Genomic DNA, 15,259 nt, shown 5'->3' with positions numbered 1-15,259 from the left:
TGAACAGAGTACAGGAGGGGTCTGAGAACGCACCCCTGTGGGGCCCCTGTGTTGAATATTAGCTTGGCAGAGGTGTTGTTGCCTACCTTCACCACTTGGGGTCGGCCAGTCAGGAAGTCCAGGATCCAGTTGCATAGGGAGGGGTTCAGACCCGTGGCCCTGAGCTTAGTGATAAGCTTGGATGGCACTATGGTGTAGAAGGCTGAACTATTGTCAATAAAAATCATTCTTACATTGGTATTTATCTTGTCCAGGTGGGATAGGGCAGTGTGCAGTGCAATGGCTATTGTGTCGTCCTTGGATTTGTTGGGGTGGTATGCAAATTGCAGTGTGTCTAGGGTGTCGGGTAAGGTTGAGGTGATATGGTCCTTAACTAGCCTATCAAAGCACTTAATGATTACAGAAGTGAGTGCTCCATGTTGTTTTCCTTGAAGTGGGCGTAAAAGGTGTTCAACTTATCTGGGAGCTGGGCATCAGTGTCTATATACCCCCTGTATAAATCCTCCTTATTGTTATTTTTATTGTGTCATTTACATTTTTTAAACTTAGTTTATTTAGTAAATATTATATTAACTTTCTTGAACTGCATTGTTGGTTAAGGACTTGTAACTAAGCATTTCACAGTAAGGTCTTCTACACCTGTTGTATTCGGCGCATGTGACATTTTATTTGATACATGGCAGGCTTTCCCTTTATAATACGTCTCCTGTCTGAGTCGTTGAATTGTGACTCCACTTTGTCCCTGTATAGTAGTTTTGCCCCTTTTATTGCCTTATAGAGGTCATAGCTGGTCTGTTTGTTCACATCCATGTTCCCAGTCACCTTGCCATGGTTAAATACATGGTTAAATACATGGTTAAATACAATGGTTAAATACAATGGATTGCGCTTTCAGTTTTACGTGAATGCTGCCATCTATCCACGGTTTTTGGTTTGTATAAATTCTAATCATCACAGTGGGAACAACATTCTCTATGCTCTTCCTGATGAGTGTATATTGTATGTCAATACTATTCTCAGAGCCAATCCGGAACATTTCCCAGTGGAGGTTGTGTACTCTGGTCCACCCCTATCATATGTATAAACTGTATTTTCTACCATCTATTGCACCTTTCCTTTGCCGCTTGGCCATCGCTCATCCATATATTTACATGTACATATACTCATTCACCCCTTTAGATTTGTGTGTATTAGGTAGTTGTTGGGGAATTTTTAGATTACTTGTTAGATATTACTGCACTGTCGGAACTAGAAGCACAAGCACATCTGCTAACCATGTGTATTTGACCAATGAAATGTGATTTGATTTGATAATATACTCATGACATCATCAACAGTGGACCAACATACTCATGACATCATCAATAGAGGACCAACATACAGAACCAACTGGTATATAAACGAGCCAAAAACATATGACATGATGAACAACTGAAAGAGCCACTACTGTAGTAGATACAATTTCACACACAAGCATACTTCTTGTGACTTACAGGTAAATACTGGATTCGTTCCCACCGATGTCTGGTGACTGCAGTTTCTGGACAAGGATGATTATGATGCCGATGAAGAGGACAAAGTTGATCTGTAGAAAAAGTGTGTATTTACAGGACAAATGCCTATATTCACTCATCTGTCTTAGGTACTGAACAGCTATTAATTTGACTGAATTAGTTATTTTTAAATATTGAAATGTATCAACATTTATAGTCATCAATAAGTGATTGAATTGATAATTGATTAGTGCCTCACCATGATAGAGGCCAGCACAGGTCCCTTAATCACCCACCAGATACCAGCATTATCATTCATATCCCAACACCTGGAGACAGAGAGGGAGGGAGAGAGAGGGGGAGGGAGGGAAGAGGGAGGGAGGGAAAGAGTGAAGGCGAGAGGGAGGGAGGGAGGGAGGGAGGGAGGGAGGGAGGGAGGGAGGGAGGGAGGGAGGGAGGGAGGGAGGGAGGGAGGGAGGGAGGGAGGGAGGGAGGGAGGGAGAAAGGGAGAGCAATAGGGAAGAAGGGAGGGAGATAGAGAGGGAGGGAGGGGAAAGGTTCAAATACAGAAATATTAAAGAATCATGTACATTTACTATTGTCATCATTACCTTCATAATATAGTCAATTGAGTGTGATGGTAGAGGTAACTCACCCTATGTCATCAAAGTGCAGCCTGAGTACTGCCCATATCACCACACATATAGTGGGGGTCCCTGAATACACAAAAAACACGCACATAAACACACACACACATACACTTTCACTTTCACTTGATGAATTCAGTTTGATTAGGTAAACAGTACATGATGATTGTTGTCTCACCCCAGCCAATGATGGTATACCAGTAGAAGTATCTTCTCTCAGGGAAGAATGTCTCTACTAACAGAGTGAAGAGGTACAGGCCTTCAATGAACAGCCAGAAGTAGTTAGATAGGACACAGTAGTGAAAGAACACCATCACCACCTTACACTCCACCTACAGAGAGAGAGAGAGAGAGGAGAGACAGACAGACAGACAGACAGACAGACAGACAGACAGACAGACAGACAGACAGACAGACAGACAGACAGACAGACAGACAGACAGACAGACAGACAGACAGACAGACAGACAGACAGACAGACAGACAGACAGACAGACAGAGGGAGGGAGGGAGGGAGGGAGGGAAGGAGAGACAGACAGAGGGAGAGCGAAAGAGAGACAGACAGACAGACAGACAGTCAGACAGACAGACAGAGAGAGAGAGAGAGACAGACAGAGGGAGAGCGAAAGAGAGACAGAGAGACAGACAGCCAGTCACACACAGCCAGTTCAGGATGTGTGTGAGTGTGTGTACAGTATGTCTTTGTCTGTGTGTGACTACGTTACTTTTGATACCGGCGCTCCGAGGCAGGTTGAAATCACTAAGCAGTTTACTTTGAAGCAGTGTGCCGATGCTTGTATCCAGGAGCGTGTGAGCAATGGCGGCCAAAGCTTTGTTTTGTCGAACAACCACCTGTTTGGTTTGGTATTGGTTTTGGTAGAAGGCAAAAAGGCTACCCCCTAATATTAGGGCTACCCCCTAATAATTTGGCTGCTCTAAATTCTTTTGACCAGTAGGTGCCACAAGTGTACGATATGTTGATCAAAGCCTCGAGTAATGAACCTATTTTCGACACAATAGGCTAGAAATGCTCAATGCTTCCGAAAGCTTAGTTCCCCATCACTAACTAACAGTGTGTGTGTGGTATGCCTACTCACAGTGTGTAAGAAGCAGTGGTTGCTGTCCTCCTCTGCGTACAGAACCCCATCCTTGATGAAGACAGAGATGGCTCTCAGAATGAATGACACAAACAGGTTCATGTGGATGAAGTTCCTGGTGCAATGCAGCTTCCTGTGAACACAGCCAATCACAGCTCAGACAACAACAACCACAGCCAATCACAGCTCAGACAACAACATCCACAAAACCTGGGTCAACCAATCTCTAAACAAGCAATCCCACCTACTGTATAGTCTGTTACACTAAAGCACCATGTCTTGACTTTTATATTATCTTGTCTTATATTATCTGATATGTTCTATGTTCTGTTATTAATGTACATAATAATAATAATAATCTTACAAGCCATCTAGTCCTGCTGTAAAATAATTAGAAGAAAGCTCCCGAACATGTCTGTGTTCCTCTTGTTCTAGCTAGAAACACAGGTACCTATATGACATTTATGTGAAGAGAAGACGGAGAAGAAGAGGATGGAGGTCGGGCTGCCTTCTGAAAATGTGTAGTCGAGCGAGTAAAACCCCACTGCCATACTTTCTATTGGTAAACATAAAGTAATTGGAAAAGAGTTCAATGACCTACGAGCAAGATTAAACTACCAATGTGAAATTAAAAACTGTAATATCTTATGTTTCACTGAATCGTGGTTGAACGACGACATGAATAACATACAGCTGGCAGGTTTTACACTGTATCGGCAGGATAGAACAGTAGCCTCTGGTAAGACAAGGGGTGGCGGTCTATGTATACTTGTAAACAACAGCTGGTGCACGATATCTAAGGAAGTCTCGAGGTTTTGCTCACCTGAGGTAGAGTATCTCATGATAAGCTGTAGACCACATTATCTACCTAGAGAGTTTTCATCTGTCTACATACCACCACAGACCGATGCTGGCACTAAGACCACACTCAATGAGCTGTATACCGCCATAAGCAAACAGGAAAAGGCTCATCCAGGTGGTGCTCCTAGTGGCCGAGGACTTTAATGCAGGGAAATTAAATCAGTTTTACCAAAAAACTCTAGACCACCATTACTCCACACACAGAGACGTACAAAGCTCTCCCTCGCCCTCCATTTGGCAAATCTGACCATAATTCTATCCTCCTGATTCCTGCTTACAAGCTAAATTTAAAGCAGGAAGCACCAGTGACTCAGCAAATGCTAAGCTACAGGACTGTTTTGCTAGCACAGACTCAAATATGTTCCAGGATTCTTCTGATGGCATTTAGGAGTGCACCACAACAGTCACTGGCTTCATCAAAAAGTGCATCAATGATGACATCCCCACAGTGACTGTACGTACATACCCCAACTAGAAGCCATGGATTACAGGCAACATCCTCTCTTATCTAAAGGGTAGAGCTGCCGCTTTCAAGGAGCGGGACTCTAACCGGGAAGCTTATAAGATATCCCGCTATGCCCTCCGACGAACCATCAAACAGGCAAAGCATCAATACAGGACTAAGATCGAATCATACAACACCGGCTCCGACACTCATCGGATGTGGCCGAGCTTGAAAACTATTACAGACTACAAAGTGAAACGCATCCGAGAGCTGCCCAGTGAGCCTACCAGATGAGCTAAATTACTTCTATGCTCGCTTCGAGGCAAGTAACACTGAAACATGCATGAGGGCATCAGCTGTTCCGGACAACTGTGTGATCATGCTCTCCACAGCCGTGGAGAGCATGTGAGTAAGACCATTAAACAGGTCAACATTCACAGATGGATTACCAGGACGTGTAGGATGCGCTGACCAACTGGCAAGTGTCTTCACTGACATTTTCAACCTCAGTCTAATACCAACATGTTTCAAGCAGACCAAACATACTCCCTGTGATCAAGAACACTAAGGTAACCTGTCTAAATGATTACTGACCCCTAGCACTCATGTCTGTGGCCAAGAAGTGCTTTGAAAGACTGGTCATAGCTTACATCAACACCATTATCCCAGAAACCCTAGACCCACTCCAATTTGCATACTGCCCTAACAGATCTACAGATTATGCAATCTCTATTGCACTCTACACTGCCCTTTCCAACCTGGACAAAAGGAAACACCTATGTGAGAATGCTATTCATTGACTACAGCTCAGCGTTTAACACCATAGTGCCCTCGAAGCTCATCACTAGGCTAAGGACGCTGGGACTAAACACCTCCCTCTGCAACTGGATCCTGGACTTCCTGACGGGCCGCCCCCAAGTGGTAAGGGTAGGTAACAACACATCTACCACGCTGATCCTCAACATGGGGGCCCCTTAGGGGTGCGGCCTCAGAGCCCTCCTGTACTCCCTGTTCACTCATGACTGCACGGCAACACTATCATTAAGTTTGCTGATGACACAACAGTGGTATCCCTGATCACCGACAACGATGAGACAGCCTATAGGGAGGAGGTCACAGACCTGACCATATGGTGCCAGGACAACAACCTTTCCTTCATAGTGATCAAGACAAAGGAGATGATTGTGGACTACAAAAAAAGGAGGACCGAGCACGCCCCCATTCTCATCGACGGGGCTGCAGTGGAGCAGGTTGAGAGCTTAAAGTTCCTTGGTGTCCACATGACCAACAAACTAACATGGTCCAAGCACAGCAAGACAGTTGTGAAGAGGGCACGACAAAACCTATTCCCCCTCAGGAGACTGAAAAGATTTGGCATGAGTCCTCAGATCCTCAAAAGGTTCTACAGCTGCACTATCGAGAGCATGGTTGCATCACTGTCTGGTATGGCAACTGCTCGGCCTCCGACCACAAGGCACTACAGAAGGTAGTGCGCACGGCCCAGTACATCACTGTGGCCAAGCTTCCTGTCATCCAGGACCTCTACACCAGACGGTGTCAGAGGAAGGCCTTAAATTGTAAAAGACTCCAGCCACCCTAGTCATTGTTCTCTCTGCTACTGCATGGCAAGCAGTACAGGAGTGCCAAGTCTAGGTCCAAGAGGCTTCTAAACAGCTTCTACCCCCAAGCCATAAGACTCCTGAACATCGAATCAAATGGCTACCCAGACTATTTGCATTGCCACCCCCCCTCTTTTACACTGTTGCTATTCTGTTATTATCTATGCATAGTCACTTTAATAACTCTACCTACATGTACATGTTAACTCAATTACCTCGACTAACCGGTGCCCCCGCACATTGACTCTGTACCGGTAGCCCCTGTATAAACCCTCACGATTGATATTTTACTGCTGCTCTTTAATTATTTTTACTTTTATTTCTTATTCTTATTTTTTTAAAGGTATTTTTTGTTTTAGTTCATTTTTAAATGGCATTGTTGGTTAGGGCTTGTAAGTAAGCATTTCACCGTAAGGTCTACAACTGTTGGTTAGGGCTTGTAAGTAAGCATTTCACCGTAAGGTCTACAACTGTTGGTTAGGGCTTGTAAGTAAGCATTTCACCGTAAGGTCTACAACTGTTGGTTAGGGCTTGTAAGTAAGCATTTCACCGTAAGGTCTACACCTGTTGGTTAGGGCTTGTAAGTAAGCATTTCACCGTAAGGTCTACAACTGTTGGTTAGGGCTTGTAAGTAAGCATTTCACCGTAAGGTCTACACCTGATGGTTAGGGCTTGTAAGTAAGCATTTCACCGTAAGGTCTACAACTGTTGGTTAGGGCTTGTAAGTAAGCATTTCACCGTAAGGTCTACACCTGTTGGTTAGGGCTTGTAAGTAAGCATTTCACCGTAAGGTCTACACCTGTTGGTTAGGGCTTGTAAGTAAGCATTTCACCGTAAGGTCTACACCTGTTGGTTAGGGCTTGTAAGTAAGCATTTCACCGTAAGGTCTACAACTGTTGGTTAGGGCTTGTAAGTAAGCATTTCACCGTAAGGTCTACAACTGTTGGTTAGGGCTTGTAAGTAAGCATTTCACCGTAAGGTCTACACCTGTTGGTTAGGGCTTGTAAGTAAGCATTTCACCGTAAGGTCTACACCTGTTGGTTAGGGCTTGTAAGTAAGCATTTCACCGTAAGGTCTACAACTGTTGGTTAGGGCTTGTAAGTAAGCATTTCACCGTAAGGTCTACACCTGTTGGTTAGGGCTTGTAAGTAAGCATTTCACCGTAAGGTCTACAACGGTTGGTTAGGGCTTGTAAGTAAGCATTTCACCGTAAGGTCTACAACTGTTGGTTAGGGCTTGTAAGTAAGCATTTCACCGTAAGGTCTACAACTGTTGGTTAGGGCTTGTAAGTAAGCATTTCACCGTAAGGTCTACACCTGATGGTTAGGGCTTGTAAGTAAGCATTTCACCGTAAGGTCTACAACTGTTGGTTAGGGCTTGTAAGTAAGCATTTCACCGTAAGGTCTACACCTGTTGGTTAGGGCTTGTAAGTAAGCATTTCACCGTAAGGTCTACAACTGTTGGTTAGGGCTTGTAAGTAAGCATTTCACCGTAAGGTCTACAACTGTTGGTTAGGGCTTGTAAGTAAGCATTTCACGTAAGGTCTACACCTGTTGGTTAGGGCTTGTAAGTAAGCATTTCACCGTAAGGTCTACAACTGTTGTATTCGGCGCATGTGACAAATAAAATTTGATTTGATCTGAGTGGGATTTTGGATTTTGACCTCTGGTGACCTTTCTCACCTGAACCTGCAAAGGATGACCATGGCTGTACAGAGAGAAACCAGAGAGGTGCTGTACCCCACCGTGTACAGAGCCTTCACCGACACGTAGTACATGTCCTGCAGTAAACAACAACAGTAAATCAAGAACACATATTTATCAGGGATATTAGCACAGACTGATGCATATACCCATATGTTTGGCATGACCATATGGAGTTGGCAAGAGAGCAGAAACAGACTGGCCTTCAGGCTAAGGATTATGGGCAATGAGAGTGAGGGTAAGACAGTGTGGAGTGCTCACCGGATGCTCGTGGGTTCCGTTGGGTTCGTCGAACATGCAGGCATCCACATAGTGAGGGAAGGTCTCAGACCAGCCGCCCTCTGTACAGTTACGACTCAACTTCCCTAGCTCTACACACATAATAAACTATGTCAATGGTTAGCACATACAGTAGATTCAACATTTCAAAACATATTCTATTCTTATTTACAATAAAAGTGACTCCAAAATGACACAATACATTATTTACCATTCATTTCTATTGGGCACAAAGTAATGTGAAACACAACCAAAACAAATAGCAAAGGCATCCAACAAATGTGTAGTCACAAGCTCCATGTAGTCATTTCATGCTATGAATATGGGACCAAATACTTAACTTTTGACTACTTTAATACAAATGTAAGTGAATTAGTCCCAATACTTTTGTTCCCCTAAAATGGGGGGACTATGTACATAAAGTGTTGTAATTTCTAAACGGTTTACCCAATATGCATGAAAATACCCCCAAATTAAGGCTGGCAGGCTGCACTTTAACCTCATAGTCATTCTATCATTTTGAATCCAAAGTACTGGAGTATAGAGACAAAAATAATAATAATTGTCACTGTCCCAATACTTTTGGAGCTCACTGTATTTACCAGATGATAAGACAAGAGGTGCAAATCAATGTTAGTTACAATAGATGTACAATGTGGATGTTAACATAAAACAAATAGACAGAGTCATGACCAAAGTATTGAGATGATTGACAGCTGTCAGTCACTGACCATCATCCTCCTCGCTCATGAACTGGATGAAGAGCTCTGGACAGCTGACCACAACCACCTCTCCCACCCGGGCAGGCTGCCAACACGTCAGGTTATCCCACAACCATGGGCACCCTGGGGGCACAACACAACACAGTGATGGTGAGTACCATGATTCAATAAAAAGAGCACAACACTCACAACATTCTTAGACCTTCTTCTGTGGTTGATGGAAAAACAGCTTTGAAAGACAAAGATCTGATGTTATAGATTAGAAACAGGTATTGAACCGAAACCTGAGTTAGCTCTGTGGTCAGTGTAAATACTGTGGAAGTACCGATGTTACAATGGGGTATCCATGGGATAGCACAACCTCAATGCTAAGGATCCCTTTTTCGGCAAGGCCACATCTGGCCAGCAGATGGCACTAGAGGCCAAGAAAGATGCAACTGCTCAGTTTGTATAATGCAAACAATGGTAAATGGGTGTTTTGTGGTACTGTCTCTCTGTCTGCATCCAAAATTGCACTCTATTCCTTGAGTAATGAACTACTGACCAGAGCCTCTATCTCTAGGATGGTTTGTAGAGTGATGAGGTTTGTCAGGCTTGTCTGGAGGGCTGTGAGGAATACAAAAACACTCAGTGTCATCGATGGTAGTGTGTGTGTGTTTGTGTGTGCGTGTGTACGTGTGTGCATGTGTGTATAGGGGTGAGTAGCTGTGTGGCAGTCTAATAACACTGATGGTGACTTTGCCAGACTCCCAGTCATTGATATTCACAACCATAGAGTCCTCCCTCTTTCTATCACCCTCCCTCCCTCCATCTCCCATACTCCCTCTATCCCTCCCCTCCCTTCCTCACTCTATCCCTCTCTTTCTTTCCACCTCTGTCTCCCTCTCCCTCTATCCCTCTCTTTTTTCCCACCTCTCTCTCTCTCTCTCTCTCTCTCTCTCTCTCTCTCTGTAGGTAGAGAGTAAGGTGATGTCTAACTACTTCTGGCTGTTCCCATACTCACTCCCTCTGTTGCTCTCCCTCTATTCTTCCCTCTGTACCTCTCCCACTCTCCCTCTCCATCTCTCTCTCTCTCTCTCTCTCTCTCTCTCTCTCTCTCTCTCTCTCTCTCTCTCTCTCTCTCTCTCTCTCTCCCAGTTAAACATTCACATGGTCACAGTCATGCTCAGGTCACATAAGCAGAGAGACAACATTGAGTTCCTCTTTCCCTCTCTTCCTTTATGTAGAGAAAAGGGGTCAGTGTGTTTGGCCTTGTTTTAATTCCAGCCACATCGAGCCACAGTGAAAATAGCATCAGAGAGATGCAACCAAGGTCTGAGAAACTGCATCTCTACTGAGACAGAGAGAGAGAGAAAGAGAGAAAGAGACAGAGGGAGAAAGAAAGAGAGACATAGAGAAAGAGAGAGAGGCAGACAGAGAAGTGCGAGTGAGAGAGAGTGAGAGAGAGAGAGAGAGAGAGAGAGAGAGAGAGAGAGAGAGAGAGAGTGAGAGAGAGAGAGAGAGAGAGTGAGAGTGAGAAAGAGTGAGAGAGAGTGAGAAAGAGAGAGAGGCAGACAGAGAAAGTGCAAGTGAGAGTGAGAGAGAGAGAGAAAGAGAGAGAGGCAGAGAGAAAGAGAGAGAGAGAGAGAGAGAGAAAGAGAGAGAGGCAGAGAGAAAGAGAGAGAGGCAGAGAGAAAGAGAGAGAGGCAGACAGAGAAAGTGCGAGAGAGAGAGAGAGAGAGAAAGAGAGAGAGATAGGCAGAGAGAAAGAGAGAGGCAGAGAGAAAGAGAGAGAGGCAGACAGAGAAAGTGTGAGAGAGAGAGAGAGAGAAAGAGAGAGAGAGAGAGAGAGAGAGAGAAAGAGAGAGAGGTATGGCATGGCACAGTGTTATATTAGCACACTGGGGGGGGGGGGTTAACGAGGGGTGGAAACTCAGGATACGAGACAATGAGGACTCTGAGTCAGCTAATATAAATCTCTATGAGTCTGGAACAGTATTGGTACAGGGCAACCCCAAACAGTTTCAGCTGGTCTTTAACCGAATCAAAGAATTAGCCCAGCAGGAATAGCTCTCCCTTGAGAAAGATACCCCCACTCCGAGCGGGTCAGACCAGACCTTTTCATTATATAACCCCACAGAGGAGCAACCCCAAGTGGAAAGTCAAACCCTCAGCACAGAGTACTATCCCCTCATTGAAATGAAGGATACATTTACCCAACTGGAGGTAAGGCAGGTGGAGCTGGAACAGCAGGTGATTACACTTCAGTCAGCACAGACCCAGACAACAGTCCAGAACAACAACACCCCCTTAACCAAACCCGGAAAGCTGGAGGTGGAGAGAGACATATCTGCACTCTGGACTGTGGTGAGACAACTTCAACAATATAAAAAGCAAGAGCAGGAGAAGAACAGAGCACTAGAGGAGAGGATAAGACTGCTGGAGGAGAGGGTGAGGGGGATGGCGTGTGACAGAGAGGTGGCCAACCCACTAGAGAGGTGGCCACCCGCGCAGAGAAGCCAGCAGAACAGCCCACACCAGACCCTGACCATAGCGTCGACATCACAGCAGAACAGACAAATGAAGAACCCCAAGCACAGGGGATCTTACCCCCTCTGACTACCCCCCCTGTCAGCCACCCCAATAGCCCTCCTGACAACCCCCCCACACCCACTGAGGACATAAACAAGACACAGATTGTACTCCTTATGGACTCAAATGGGAAATATACACACCACACACCCAGCGCGCCCTAGACCTTCTGTCTGAGGACCAACTAGGTTCACATAGCCACATAATAATACACATAGGCACAAACGACCTGAGAATACAGCAGGAAATGGTGGACACAGTACTGAACGGAGTGATTGAATAAGCTTCTTCTACTTTCCCCAATGCACAAGTGGTTATAACCGCCCTGCTAACATTAAAAGACTTCCACCCTGCCACCATACAGCAGGTAAACCAAGTATTTCCTGTGACTCTGCCTCAAAACCAAATGTTTTCCTGGCCCACCACTCCACCCTGGACTAGAACAGCCTCTATGACCAGGTCCACCTCTACAAGGCAGACAGCAGTGCCCACCACTCTACCCTGACTAGAACAGCCTCTATGACCAGGTCCACCTCTACAAGGCAGCAGTGCCCACCACTCTACCCTGGACTAGAACAGCCTCTATGACCAGCTCCACCTATACAAGGCAGCAGTGCCCACCACTCTACCCTGGACTAGAACAGCCTCTATGACCAGCTCCACCTATACAAGGCAGCAGTGCCCACCACTCTACCCTGGACTAGAACAGCCTCTATGACCAGGTCCACCTATACAAGGCAGCAGTGCCCACCACTCTACCCTGTACTAGAACAGCCTCTATGACCAGGTCCACCTATACAAGGCAGCAGTGCCCACCACTCCACCCTGTACTAGAACAACCTCTATGACCAGGTCCACCTATACAAGGCAGCAGTGCCCACCACTCCACCCTGTACTAGAACAGTCTCTATGACCAGGTCCACCTATACAAGGCTGCAGTCACCTATCCGGACCCGTTTTGCTGCCTACGCGGAGCCCCACCGGGCCTTCACAGCTGGACTGCCGACGTTGTCTACCCGAGGGAGTTGTCCGGCTGGCTCCTCCGGCGCGACGTTGCCTGGGCGCCCATCTGCGGCCTGCTAGCCGTTGGCTGTCTTATCGGCTGCTATCTGAATAGACAATCGGACCATTTTTATTTGATTTGTATTTATTATGTTTTCTTCTTGGGCCTCTATAACTATATCTATTGTTTTTATTTTGGTTGTTGTTGTGTGATTTGGATTAATCCCCTCTACCACACGGAACCCCACTAATCTACTGACGGAACGCAAGAGGTGGCTAATAACAGACCTCCATCCTATGCTAGCTTGCTACCGATTTAGCTGTCTAAATCGCCGTGACCCCCAACCAACCTCTCCACTCACTGGACCCTTTTGATCACTCGACTAAGCATGCCTCTCCTTAATGTCAATATGCCTTGTCCATTGCTGTTCTGGTTAGTGTTTATTGGCTTATTTCACTGTAGAGCCTCTAGTCCTGCTCATTATACCTTATCCAACCTATTAGTTCCACCACCCACACATGCAATGACATCTCCTGGTTTCAATGATGTTTCTAGAGACAATATCTCTCTCTTCATCACTCAATACCTAGGTTTACCTCCACTGTATTCACATCCTACCATACCTTTGTCTGTACATTATACCTTGATGCTATTTTATCGCCCCCAGAAACCTCCTTTTACTCTATGTTCCAGACGTTCTAGACGACCAATTCTTATTGCTTTTAGCCGCACCCTTATTCTACTCCTCCTATGTTCCTCTGGCGATGTAGAGGTGAATCCAGGCCCTGCAGTGCCTAGCTCCACTCCTTTTCCCCAGGCGCTCTCTTTTGACGACTTCTGTAACCGTAATAGCCTTGGTTTCATGCATGTTAACATTAGAAGCCTCCTCCCTAAGTTTGTTCTATTCACTGCTTTAGCACACTCTGCCAACCCGGATGTTCTAGCTGTGTCTGAATCCTGGCTTAGGAAGACCACCAAAAATTCAGAAATTTTAATTCCAAACTACAACATTTTCAGACAAGATAGAACTGCCAAAGGGGGCGGTGTTGCAATCTACTGCAAAGATAGCCTGCAGAGTTCTGTCCTACTATCCAGGGCTGTACCCAAACAATTTGAACTTCTACTTTTAAAATCCACCTTTCTAAAAACAAGTCTCTCACCGTTGCCGCCTGCTATAGACCACCCTCTGCCCCCAGCTGTGCTCTGGACACCATATGTGAACTGATTGCCCCCCATCTATCTTCAGAGCTTGTGCTGCTAGACGACCTAAACTGGAACATGCTTAACACCCCAGCCATCCTACAATCTAAACTTGATGCCCTCAACCTCACACAAATTATCAATGAACCTACCAGGTACCTCCCCAAAGCCTTAAACACGGGCACCCTCATAGATATCATCCTAACCAACTTGCCCTCTAAATACACCTCTGCTGTTTTCAACCAAGATCTCAGCGATCACTGCGTCATTGCCTGCATCCGTAATGGGTCAGCGGTCAAACGACCTCCACTCATCACTGTAAAACGCTCCCTGAAACACTTCAGCGAGCAGGCCTTTCTAATCGACCTGGCCTGGGTATCCTGGAAGGATATTGATCTCATCCCGTCTGTAGAGGACGCCTGGATATTTTAAAAAAATGCCTTCCTAACCATCTTAAATAAACATGCCCCATTCAAGAAATTTAGAACCAGGAACAGATATAGCCCTTGGTTCTCCCCAGACCTGACTGCCCTTAACCAACACAAAAACATCCTATGGCGTTCTGCATTAGCATCGAAGCCCCCGTGATATGCAGCTGTTCAGGGAAGCTAGAAACCATTATACACAGGCAGTTAGAAAAGCCAAGGCTAGCTTTTTCAAGCTGAAATTTGCTTCCTGCAACACTAACTCAAAAAAGTTCTGGGACACTGTAAAGTCCATGGAGAATAAGAACACCTCCTCCCAGCTGCCCACTGCACTGAAGATAGGAAACACTGTCACCACTGATAAATCCACCATAATTGAGAATTTCAATAAGCATTTTTCTATGGCTGGCCATGCTTTCCACCTGGCCACTCCTACCCCGGTCAACAGCACTGCACCCCCCACAGCAACTCGCCCAAGCCTTCCCCATTTCTCCTTCTCCCAAATCCGTTCAGCTGATGTTCTGAATGAGCTGCAAAATCTGGACCCCTACAAATCAGCCGGGCTAGACAATCTGGACCCTTTCTTTCTAAAATGATCTGCCGAAATTGTTGCCACCCCTATTACTAGCCTGTTCAACCTCTCTTTCTTGTCGTCTGAGATTCCCAAAGATTGGAAAGAAGCTGCGGTCATCCCCCTCTTCAAAGGGGGAAACACTCTTGACCCAAACTGCTACAGACCTATATCTATCCTACCATGCCTTTCTAAGGTCTTCGAAAGCCAAGTCAACAAACAGATTACCGACCATTTCGAATCTCACCATACCTTCTCTGCTATGCAATCTGGTTTCAGAGCTGGTCATGGGTGCACCTCAGCCACGCTCAAGGTCCTAAATTATATTTTAACCGCCATCGATAAGAAACATTACTGTGCAGCCGTATTCATTGATCTGGCCAAGGCTTTTGACTCTGTCAATCACCACATCCTCATCGGCAGACTCGACAGCCTTGGTTTCTCAAATGATTGCCTCGCCTGGTTCACCAACTACTTCTCTGATAGAGTTCAGTGTGTCAAATCGGAGGGTCTGCTGTCCAGACCTCTGGCAGTCTCTATGGGGGTGCCACAGGGTTCAATTCTTGGACCGACTCTCTTCTCTGTATACATCAATGAGGTCGCTCTTGCTGCTGGTGAGTCTC

General features: G+C 45.7%; 1 protein-coding gene across 2 annotated transcripts in view; it reads right to left on the bottom strand.

Moving 5' to 3' along the window:
* adcyap1r1b (adenylate cyclase activating polypeptide 1b (pituitary) receptor type I) overlaps positions 1-15,259 on the bottom strand; it is a 99,346-nt gene that overhangs the window by 45,068 nt on the left and 39,019 nt on the right. For both annotated transcript variants that reach the window (XM_031785697.1, XM_020499450.2), the window contains exons 4-11: positions 8,876-8,989; positions 8,127-8,236; positions 7,845-7,942; positions 3,238-3,370; positions 2,319-2,472; positions 2,149-2,209; positions 1,753-1,822; positions 1,494-1,585 (exon numbers count right to left, since the gene is read on the bottom strand). In XM_031785697.1, the coding sequence (XP_031641557.1) occupies positions 1,494-1,585; positions 1,753-1,822; positions 2,149-2,209; positions 2,319-2,472; positions 3,238-3,370; positions 7,845-7,942; positions 8,127-8,236; positions 8,876-8,989 (832 nt within the window). The remainder of the gene's footprint in view (positions 1-1,493; positions 1,586-1,752; positions 1,823-2,148; positions 2,210-2,318; positions 2,473-3,237; positions 3,371-7,844; positions 7,943-8,126; positions 8,237-8,875; positions 8,990-15,259) is intronic.

The sequence above is a fragment of the Oncorhynchus kisutch genome, linkage group LG13 (genome assembly GCF_002021735.2).
Source record: "Oncorhynchus kisutch isolate 150728-3 linkage group LG13, Okis_V2, whole genome shotgun sequence".
Lineage (NCBI taxonomy): Eukaryota > Metazoa > Chordata > Actinopteri > Salmoniformes > Salmonidae > Oncorhynchus > Oncorhynchus kisutch.
This window is presented reverse-complemented; position numbering and strand designations above follow the sequence as displayed.